The 11924-nt window shown below is 44.9% G+C and overlaps 1 protein-coding gene across 1 annotated transcript in view; it reads right to left on the bottom strand.

Moving 5' to 3' along the window:
* CDR2 (cerebellar degeneration related protein 2) overlaps positions 1 to 11403 on the bottom strand; it is a 27412-nt gene extending 16009 nt beyond the window's left edge. The window contains exons 1-2 of the mRNA XM_059415109.1: positions 11087 to 11403; positions 2325 to 2437 (exon numbers count right to left, since the gene is read on the bottom strand). Coding sequence (XP_059271092.1) covers positions 2325 to 2437; positions 11087 to 11165 — 192 coding nt within the window. The 5' untranslated portion in view covers positions 11166 to 11403. The remainder of the gene's footprint in view (positions 1 to 2324; positions 2438 to 11086) is intronic.
* Between the last annotated feature and the right edge of the window lie 521 nt (positions 11404 to 11924).

An 11924-nucleotide genomic window follows, 5' to 3' on the forward strand; every position in this document is an offset into this window, starting at 1 on the left:
TGTTGAGGGGTGCCTGGGTGGCTCAGTGGGTTAAAGCCTCTGCCTTCGGATCAGGTCATGATCCCAGGGTCCTGGGATGGAACCCGCATCGGGCTCTCTGCTGGGCGGGGAGCCTGCTTCCCCCTCTCTCTCTCTGCCTGCCTCTCTGCCTACTTGTGATGTTAAAAAAAAAAAAAAAAAAAAAAAGAGTAAAATGTTGAATGCTACAATGATTTATGAACTAGAGGACGGCAGCTCTATTATGGAAACAAGAGATTCAAGAAAATGGTGCCAGAATATTCCAGGCTGAATTTATTTGAATGGCTTATACATATATTTAACTTAACTTTATATTTAATCATTAATATCTGAACCGGATACCACATTTCCATTATACTTTGCAACATCTTACAGAAAACAATAGATGGTATTGTTATTTGTAGATTTATTTTTAAAAGATTTTATTTCTTTATTTGAGAGAGTGAGCGAGTGAGCAAGCACGAGAAGAGGGTCAGAGGGAGAGGGAGAAGTAGACTCTCTACGCCCCACCCCCCGCCCCGAACGGGGAGCCCAATGCGGGGCTCGATTCCAGGACTCCAGGATCATGACCTGAGCCGCAGACAGATGCTTAACTGACTGAGCTACCCAGGTGTCCCTGGTACTTGTAGATTTAGAGAATATCAAAGATCTGTTGATTTTTTCCCAATGTCAACAATTTGTCTTAACTTGTTTAATCATCCTCAATACCATGGGGTGGGGGAGTTAGGAAATAAGTAACTTAGATCATAAAGGAATTGTATTCGTGATCTCCTGTGGTAACAAATAGGCACCTTTCTTTTACGTATGCAAATACTTGTGCTTTTTTCACTTATACTTAGGAGATACTCTAAAGTAAGTATCAGTTATAGTGATTTAAGGTGCTTTGACAGAAAACACCAATACAGTGTATTAAGACTATGTTTCTACCCAAAAACAAATAGATGTATCACACAGTATGCGACAGTCTTCATGTATATGCCCTAGGATTGCTCTATGAAATCTGTATGTCTATGACATTAAGCAGGGATGAATTCCTTAACAACATGACACTTGGTTAGTTTTAACAGTTTTAAAAATGCCTGGTTTTTCTGCATTTTTAGGTTTCTGGCCAACTGTACAATTATGGGTAGGCATGTTCTATGCTCTTTTGATATAGAATATGCTAAAAATCGTAGCTGATAACTTTAGTATCATTTAAGATACAACTTTCTAGAATCATGAGTCTATTTCCCAGAGAGCCAGTCACATCACTGACTATATTCATAGATCCTGATGGAGAGGATCTACTGTACACACATATCTTAAATATGGCTCTTATGTAAAACTAAGGATATTGAGCTTACGAATTTGCCTTATTTTTTTAAGTTTTTATTGTTTTTAAGGGTGGATGGGGAAGGACAGAGGGAGAGAGAATCTTAAGTAGGCTCCATTCCCACCACAGAGCCCAAAGTGGGGCTTGATCTCACAATCCTGATATCATGACCTGAGCCAAAATGAAGAGTTGGAAGCTTAATGAATGAGCCACCCAGGTGCCCCACATCTTGCATTTTAATGCCTTAATCTAGTATCTTTCATTTTAGTTTGTTAATCTGGGGGAAAAAGTACTCTTTTAATTTAAAAAAAATCTACCAAAAATGTAAATAAATTAAGATCATAGCAAGGACAAAGAGATATCCATTTTATGATTTTTTTTTTTTAAGTAAATTCTACCATATTACAGGACTTGAACTTAAAACCCTAAGATCAAGAGTTGCATGCTCTACTCACCAAGCCTGCCAGGCATCCCTGATTAATTCTCTGAATGGCACAAGAAGTTTAAACACATTATGAAACCGGGTACTGCAACTTAAAAAATTTTTCCTTCTAAACCCAAATTTAGGATGGTGTTTGGCAGTGGTTGGAGAAGAAAGTGAAAACAAGGAGGGGGCCTCAACAGTGCGGGTAGTTGTTTCGTAAGCTGGGTGGTGGGTGCACAGGTGTTCACTGTATTATTTCCTTATCCCACTTGGCATATCTGAAATATTATGTAATTCATTTAAAAGAAAAAAAAAGAAGCATAATATTCACAACTTTATTGTTTTTACATACTGGTAAATACTGGACCATTTGCTTCTAGTATACTTCACCAAGGTGAAGAGAAAAATTTCTTTCATCAGGCATATATTGCGAAAGCATAAAGAAAATATAAATCATACGCCCCACCCTCTCCAATGGTTTTTGGAAAGTGCTATCTTAGCAGAACATGATTGGTCAACAGTGGCAACATGCCACAACTCCCAGTGTAATGCTCTTAATGAGTAAATTACCTCAATTTCCTGTAGCTGCTCCTGATTGGTTGTGTACATCTGCTGAAGAGAATCCTCCAACTCTGTGTTCCGATCCAGTAGCGTCTTCCCCAGTTCAGCAGCAAGTTGGAGATCTAGCACAACAAGTGAATTTTAGGAAAATGCAAATGATCTCACTTCAACATTTTATATAACCCAGTCCTTAAAATAAGAATGAATCAAGACCTAACCCAACACATAAAGTCTAAGTCAGATCCCAGCGGAAGGTGGAATAGCACAGAAAGAAACCGGAGTTCTACTTAAAATTCTGTTGAGCTGGGTCTCTCTACTAGGTAATGTGTGCTCTTATGTACCCTTACTTGTAAGACTGAAGAATAGTGATCTACTTTATTTTTTTTTTAAATATTTTATTTATTTATTTGACAGAGAGAAATCACAAGTAGATGGAGAGGCAGGCAGAGAGACAGAGAGGGAAGCGGGCTCTCTGCTCAGCAGGGAGCCCGATGCGGGACTTGATCCCAGGACCCTGAGATCATGACCTGAGCCGAAGGCAGCGGCTTAACCCACTGAGCCACCCAGGCGCCCTAGTGATCTACTTTACAGAGAAGTATACATTAGTTCGGAAATAATCATTCACCATGGTAATGTCTAACATCATAATTATTTGCTCATGGATTGGACTTAATTCATAACCTCATTGTCTGCTTTTTTCCTGGAGACCTTTGAGCCAAAATATAGGTATATCTTTCAATAGTCTCTGAAGTTCCCATGAAATCTGGCTGCTATGAATTCAACTATCAAAGTAAAATTTGTGTTACGGATCCTGGCCTCCTAAGGAGACTAAAAATTAAGGCAAAAAAAGGAAAAATACACCAGTAATAAGAACACAGCCCCAGGTCTCTCATTTTTTTCCCTTCTCTTCATGTCCTTCTCCGAAACGAGCAAACCAGATAAGCAGCGCAGTGACAGTTTTTAAGGTAATTACATGTCAGTAGCTTATACTTTGATTTAGTACAAAACCGTATTTCTTTTTTTTTTTTTTAAAGATTTTATTTATTTATTTGTCAGAGAGAGAGTGAGTGAGAGCGAGCACAGGCAGACAGAGTGGAAGGCAGAGGCAGAGGGAGAAGCAGGCTCCCTGCGGAGCAAGGAGCCCGATGTGGGACTCGATCCCAGGACGCTGGGATCATGACCTGAGCCGAAGGCAGCTGCTTAACCAACTGAGCCACCCAGGCGTCCCACCGTATTTCTATTTTGAACCTCATTTTTCAACTCTCTCTCATCTTAGGCATATATGTACACAAGACAGGATTTGTCTATACCCTGGAAATAAAAATTTAATGATACAAACAAGGACACCAGTATAATAAGACAGGTAACTGAAACACTTACTTGCATAGCAAGTTGCATGGTAGGCCCTTTAACATAGTGAGAAATGCACTGAACTGAGGAGCAAGGCCTGAGCTCGAGTTCTGACTACCATTTACCAGGTGAACACTTTCAGTATGGGGACTTTAAAGGTCCCTACACTTAGTATTTTTGTCTAGAGAGAAGACGGCCCTGTCAGTGTAAGATTGTGAACATCAAATGAAGTGATAAAGGAGGACTTCAGACACTATGCTGCATGCAAAGTCCAAGTATTATTAGTATGCACTGACTCACAAACTCATGTTTTTATTGCTAGGTACTATGCTACTAAGCTTTAGCTATAGAACCATGCATAAAATGGATGAAGTTCCTGTCATCCAGACACTTCCAGAGACTAACGGGAGAAACCAGACAGCAAATAAAGAAATAAATTTGCCAATGGGATAGAACACTTTTCGTTCATAAGGGCATGCATACATTCATTATTAATACCAGACACTGTTCTAGGCACTAGGTATACAAGTATGAACTTAGCTAAAAAATTCCCTGTCCTCAGGAAGCTTCTATTCTATTGGGAGAAACAACATAATAGACTATCAGACAGACAGTGTTAAGTGCTAACAGGGGGATATGAAGAATGTGCATGTGGAAGGCTGAACTTTAAGAACACGTGACAAGGGTGACATTTGAATCAAGATGTGAAGGAACTGACTAAATGACCCCATAGATCAATCGAGAGAACCAGCATTCCAGGCAGAGATAAAACACGTACAAAGGCTCTAGGAAGAGGCGTGACTGGAGCTAATAAGGAGTCCAAGGAGGTGGAAACAAAAGTGCATGTGGGGGGGGCAGAGATGGTGACAAGTCAGAGGGGCTCTAAGGTTCCCCAGCCAGCTTGTGTAAGGCCTATGAAGGTCAAGATTTTGCCTTTTCCTCTGAGTGAAAGGGAACCCAGAGAAAGCTTTTGACAGGATGAGTGGCCACTGTAAACACGCTGCAAGAGACAAGACCGGAGCAGGGAGGAGGCTGCAGTCGTCTGGGTGAGGGCGGCGGGTGGACTGCACGGGCGGAGATGGAGAGAAGAGGCAGGAATCCAGACACGGTTTAAAGCAGAGCTGAAAAGAATTATCGACCAATTAAATGTGATGTGTGAGAAAGAAAAATAGATTTGGTGATCATGAATAAATTTTTAGAAAGGGTGGTCACAAGGAAAATCTGAGGGGACATTTTAGCTGAGGAATGAGGATCTTGCCATATAAACAAGCCCGAGGAGGCACTGAACAGGGAAGAACTTAGTAGAGTCTATGACCTGACCAAAAGCCAGTGTGAGTGTGACAGAACCATGAAGGGGAGAGTGGGAAGAGAGGAAGCTGGAGAGGAGGCGGCAATCGGAACATGCAGGATTTAACCCATGGTAAATAAAGAATGTTTAAATTTTATTCTAAGCATGATGGAAAGACATTTTACTTCATGTCATAAAAAGTAATATGAAAAAATATTATGAAAAGAGGGAACCTCACTACATATGCTCTTTAAACTTTAAATTTTTAGAGGTTGACAAATAAGGTTTTGTGTTTACTCATTACTACCGACATTAAAACATAACCTAGAGAAAGTAGTAAAAGAAAAGCCACAACTTTTATTACCCGGTCCTGTCCATTAGAGTGTATAATTAGTATTCTACTTGGTTAGTTTTCTCTCACTGGGAAAAAAAAAAAAATGAAGCATCAACACCTACCACACACTACTTCAGCTCATTTTAAAACATCTTACACCCATTTATAATAAATCAGTCTGTATGCCGGTAGACAGGTGTTAAAATACATTCTCTCATGATTTAAATATTAACAACATCTATTAACATGGGTAAGACCTCAGATAACAAGTCTATGAAATAACATCTTCTATTCACAAGGCATAGAACCTTTACAAACAGCTCAAAGCATTTAAAAGACTTTACTTTTTCTATCTTTTCAAGGCACTTAGCCTGGATTTTCAGTGCGGCAATTTGAAGCACAAAGATGCTAACTGACCTGACCAAATCAACATGATGAGTCACAGCGAAACAGAAACCTCTGTCAACAGGTTCTAACTTCACAGTCCTCATACTAGGAGCACGCCACAGGGAGGTGTTTTAGGTAGGGAGTTCATTTCTCCTTGAGGTACTTAACCTTTTCACTTGTTTTTGGAGATAGCAAGGAGAAATCAGAGTTGAGCTACTTGGCTTTTATTGCCTGCTCTGCCAGGGAAAGCACACACAATCCCAGGCAAGCTAAATTCCCATTTTCATTAAATGCAAAAGGAACTATGCTGATGCTCCAGAAATAACTATTCTGTTCTCATAGGACATGTAATGTGTATACAAGCCCCACAAAGAGCCACTGTGCTTATTTAAGACAAAGCATATAAACATTACCCAAACATTACTTCAGGCTCTCCTGGCCTGTTGTAAGATGGTAATTCCTCACTGGGAAGGACTAGAGACTCAAAGATTTTTTTTTTTTTAAGATTTTATTTATTTATTTGATAGAGATGACAAGTAGGCAGAGAGACAGGCAGAGAGACAGGCAGAGAGACAGGAGGAAGCAGGCTCTCCAAGGAGCAGAGAGCCCGATGCAGGGCTCGATCCCAGGACCCTGGGATCATGACCTGAGCCGAAGGCAGAGGCTTTAACCCACTGAGCCACCCAGGTGCCCCACCAAAGGTGTTCTTAACTAATGATCAAAACCTGAGCCAAACCCTCTTCCAGACTCAAGACTAACTTGAGACCATCTTCTACTACTTTGATTCAGTTAAGAAACCATCTATCTACTCCTTAATACACAGCCAGGAGTGGCTTTCCTGCTCTGGCTGCTGCAGAAGGAGATGCCAAGCACAGCACTGTGCCAGTAAACAGCAAGCAGAAAAGAATTTGAGACTTGTCCTTATCTCAATCCTTATTTCCAGTTAAACAAAGCCCCAACCTGGTTCAGTAACCTGAGGTCTCAATCTCCTAAATATTTCATAAAAGTTTAGGGTAGAATTCTGGCAAAACAAGTCTCAACTACAAGTAAGTGTCTGTGAAGTCACACTGCATAATAGGATATTACTTCATCTGTTAGTTTAAAGACAAGGGTCTTTTTTTGGTCTTTAAAAAAAAACCCTCATTTCCTGTTGTGTAGCATCTGGCTTCCATAACCAAAAGGAGCCAAAAGTTGGCAGTAAGCCCAAGAAGTGTTTCTAAATAATGAGTGGGGGGAATGGCAGAATGTTCAATGTCCTTTATATTTTTAATTAAGGCACAAAAGGAAAGGTAACAATACAGTTTTGAAGCCTTATGTACCTGATCATCTCTATTTCTCGACAAGAATTTTCATCAAGAGGTTGTCTTTTCTAAATCCTATTGAACTGAGCTAGGCAGCCACTAAAAATACCACACATTTACTGCTGGCTTGAGAATTACAATCTATCAATACCTTCCTATGTTTAATATTTCACTAATTAATCTTTGTAAGTGATAATCTACCTTAACAGTGTAAAATGTAAGCTCTAAGCAGGTACTCTACCCAATCCTATGCCAAAGCAAAAGATTAGCTCTGGCAGCTGAGTGATTTTTTTTTTTTTTTTTTAAAGATTCTTTATTCCAGAATTCTGAAACTTTTAAATTCCCCTGCTATTATATTTTTATTTTACTTCAGTTTTCACAAACTGTGAGGACAACATATTCCCGTGTTAGCTGTAGGCTGCAGCTGTAATTCAACAACATTAGGGCTGACAGCTTTTCCTATTACAAAATCAAATGCGTCATTTGGTGATGCTTCTGTGTAACTCCTGTTGCCAACGTTACTATAATTGGGAAAGCAAAAAACCTGAATATAAACACCAGAAAAATGATGGTGCCAGGGGCACCTGAGTGGTTCAGTGGGTTAAGCCTCTGCCTTTGGCTCTGGTCATGATCCCAGGGTTCTGGGATCGAGGCCCACATCAGGCCCTCTGATCAGCAAGGAGCCTGTTTCCTCCCCCACCCCTCTCTGCCTGTCATCTCTGTCAAATAAATAAAATCTTTAAAAAAAAATGATAAAGATTTATTTATTTATTTGACAGAGAGATCACAAGTAGACAGAGGCAGGCAGAGAGAGAGAGAAGCAGGCTCCCTGCCGAGCAGAGAGCCCAACATGGGACTCGATCCCAGGACCCCGAGATCATGACCTGAGCCAAAGGCAGCGGCTTAACCCACTGAGCCACCCAGGCGCCCCAATGGTGCCAGTTTTAATGACCCTTCAACAACGATTCAGCAAATTAGTTGTACACATGGAAAGTGTACTCATCATGAAAAGGAGGAGAAATATGAGGGTTCCTTTAAACTAAGATCTAATTTGCTGATCCACCTAGTAGGAACTTGAAACCTTATTCCAAGCTTGCACAGCTCACCAAATGACAATTATAATAGCAGCTGGACTAAAAGAAAACTCCGTCTCTGAAGTCTTTCCACCTTGTTCTCGGGGCACATTTCAAAGCAAGCACCATCATTACCTGCACAGAAGGCTCCTGCTGTCCCAGAAAGGATCTTACCCATAGAGATCATTGTCAGTATTCTTACTGTGCCAACTCAGCCCTCTGACAAAAGAGTCTCTTTATCAAAGTGTTCTGTAAAAGCAGAGGGTTTTCTCCTTCTGCCTGCACAAGCTTTACATGTTTCTAACAAGGTATAAATGGTGGACCACATCCTTCCGAGGTTAGAATTTTTCCGCAATTTTAATTTAAAAAAGAATTCCCCAGCAAATTTGATGTGGTCGATTTACTTAAATAATGTTTCTATTGCTAAAGGAAACAAGTTTATAGTTTAATGACTTTGAAACATTTTTAGCAGCTCTCTCCAAACAAGGCTTGCTCAGTAAACTTCATAGTGAAGACTTAAAAAAAAAAAAAAAAAAAAGAAACAGATGTCTGCATTTGATAAAATCCCATTAGATGTGCTTATCAATCCGTTTAACAGGACAGAGTTGTTTCCAAACTGTATGCAGCATCAAATATCTACTGAGGGCCTCCCTTGTGCCAGGCACTATAGCTGGGCACATAGCAGGAGGCACTATCACCAGGCTCCACTAGTAAACAGATTCCTAGACTGTCAATTCCGGGAGTAGGACCCTATCTATTCTGTCTTGTGGATAGGCACTGTGACCGCGGTGCCTAGATGAATTCCTGGCACAGACTCAATAATAAATTCTTCAGAAATTAACACACTTAAAAATTCTTTAGAAGTTTAGATGTTCTGTATATGTGTACATGTTAATTTTTAGAAGTTGGGACAAAGATATCCTTTTATTCACCATACAGACTTCCTTCTTCTATAGGCCATATTCACAAGTTGTGATTGTTGGAATTTCACATCTATTCCTACCCCATGCACTTGGGTTTTGACATATAGGGTTAGATGTAAAAATCTTTTGAAAAGCAGGAAACAAATCCCAAATGCAAACTGACATTAAGGAGGTTTGGACCTGCACTCATTACGGTTTCATTAAACTTGAACATCTGATGGCTCTGCTTTGATCAGAGGTTAAAGAGTTCCACATGTCATGGCAACAGGTTGCATCTGTTTCCCATAGACTGAAATCTTACAACTGGTCGCTCCTAACAACTTCCCACAGGGTAGAAGTGCACTGTGGATTAAAGCGCCCGATGGAAGGGAGCCATGAAAACAGTAATCCTGTTTTAATATTTGTTGACTCAGGTCAACAAATATTAAGACTGAGCCTCTATTATATGCTTAAGTTTGTTAGATTAAAAAAGGGGGGGGGGGAGAAGCTTCACAGATCTATGCTTGTTAAAGAAAAATATTTAGCTTTGATTATACAAACTGCTTCATTTATTGTAGGGATATGCTGCAACTGTGCAGTGGTTGCCTCATTAATCCTGGAGAAAGTATCTAACTAGGCCATCAATCCTTATGGGGAATTTTGAAAACAGGTTTGTTAAAGCCTAAGACAAATCTGCCTTGTGGACACTGAGAACATATGATGGCAAATACTGCACTGCAGTCACTTAACAGCTTGGGCTATTTCAGTGAAACGGTGAACCACTGTGGTTCAAGTGACTGTCCACGACATATCCAAAATCACCTTTCCCCCAAAGAGCTTGCCTGTATTCAGAAAAGGCAAACAAAACAAGTCATTCAAGCCTGCATCTCCCCCGCCCCCCACTCCCTGTTCCCACCCAGTTCAACGATTACCACGAGCCAACATCATGGTTATTTCATATTCAACTAAAGGAGATGTTAATTCTCAGTGCAAATTTAAAGCTGAAAAAGTTGATTTTCCCAGAACTGCAGAGACCGAAGACGCCTGAAAAAACTTCCCAAGGAGTGTTCAGTAGAGTAGCTAAGAAAGTTTGCTCTCAAGTTTTGCGTGGAAATCCTAGCCGCCCCCCAAACAGTAGCTAGTCTACGTCCACAGCTCGATGGGAGGACAGAATGAGCACCAGTGATAAGAACCCACAAAAATTTGCAAAATTTGCAAAATTTGCAAAAATCTGCATCCCCAAATGCAAATTCCCTCGGGTTAATACACATCAACAAGGTCGGGGCACTGGCTCCACACGGAAGGCTGCTCTGAGAGGTCTCTCTGGAGACAGCTTCGGCAAGAGAGCCAAGGCAGGCCAGGATCTGAGTGTCTTGTTTTTAACGAAAAAGCTAGGGCGCGAACTGCAAGAAGCCGCAGAGGCACCAGTGCCCCAAGTCACTCTCACTTGGCATCTATCCACAACCCCCCCCCCCCCCCCAAAACGTTTTCGACTTCCTAACACCCAGCTGAAGCAGCTGCAAACCGGTGATAAAGGAGCGATAGGGTCTAGGCAGCGGCTGCGACTCCTCGCTCTGAGCGTGTGGGTTCAAAACGTGCACTTGACTCGGGGCGAAATCGTTGGGCCGTTGTGGCCTCGCTTTCCCCATCTGGGAAATGGGGACCAGGGTTCCTCTCGGGAGGCATGGATGGAGAGAGGGGGAGGTGGGCGGGCCCGGCACGGTTCCTGCCACCTGGCGCGGCGACCCCTGCCACCTGGCGCAGCTCCTGCTCTGGGAGGGCTCGGGGCGGGCTCGGGGCGGGGGGTCCCCGAGGAGGCGCGGAGGCCGCGGGGGTGCAAGCCGGGAAGGGGCCGTGCGGCGCCTCCTAGGGACGCGGGGAGGATTCAACCAGCCAAGCCGCCGAGCGCTCCCGACCGGCCGGTGCCCCCACGCAGGGACCGGCCCGGGCCCACGCCAGGTGAGCGCCGCCGGCCCTTCCCGCACCTGGCGTCCACCCGGCGCCGGCAGGTGCAACTTTTTAACGGTTTCGCGCCCGGGAGCCTCCCGCCAGGCCGGCCGCCCGCCGGGGGGGGGGGGGGGGTGGGGGGGGGGGGGGGGGGGGTGGGGTGAGGTGGGGGAGCGACCGCGCCCTCACCTTGCTGGAGGTCCTGGTGGTCGTACCACGGCTCGTCCTCCTTCATCTCAAACTCCTCCACCAGGTTTTCCGCCAACATCTCGGCCGGCTCCTCCGGGGGCAGCGGCCCCCGCCGCCGCCGTCCCGCCTCAGCCGCTGCCCCGGCCGCTCCCCCGGCTCCTCCGCCCTCAGCCAGAGCCGCCCTCGGGCGGGACGCGACGCCGCCCCGGCTCCGCCGCGCCTCCCGACCAGACCTGCTCCCCGTCCGCACGCCGCGGACGGGCTTCCCGGCCCGCCTCGAGCCGCCCAACGGCCCCGACCGCCGGAGCCCCGGCGCGAGCGCCCCGGGCGGCCGGCACTCGGAGCCGGCTCCTCACGCCGCAGCCGGGCCCAACGTGGCACTTTGGCAGAACCCTCCCCGGCCGGGGCCGCGATTCAAACCCCCGGCGGCGCCTCGGCCAATCGCGAGCGGGCCGCCGGCCGAGCGGCAGCGACGTCGTCCAATCCTGTCTCACCGCAGGCCCGCGGCGCGCCCGGCCTAGCGGGCAAGCAGCCAATGGTGACTCCGGAAGAAACAAAGAAGGCGGGGGAAAGGCGAAGGGGTGCGGCCGACGGCCCCGCCCTCCCGTCTGCGTTGGGTCACTTCTGGGCGGGCGTTCCGAGCCCTGGGTGTGGAGGTGGCGGCCTCCGTGGTGCCTTTGGTGGTGGTGGTGGTGGTTGGGGGGTCCGACCGGCCAGTTAGCCGGTGGACAGGCTCCGTGGGCTTGAGGGGGCGGGCGTCCTGCCTCCGAGCCGTGGGCGGTCGTCGTGGGGGCGCCCTTCGTGCAAGCGGAGGCGCGAAGGGTGCCGGGAGCCGAGG

The sequence above is a fragment of the Mustela nigripes genome, chromosome 11, assembly GCF_022355385.1.
Source record: "Mustela nigripes isolate SB6536 chromosome 11, MUSNIG.SB6536, whole genome shotgun sequence".
Taxonomy (NCBI): Eukaryota; Metazoa; Chordata; class Mammalia; order Carnivora; family Mustelidae; genus Mustela; species Mustela nigripes.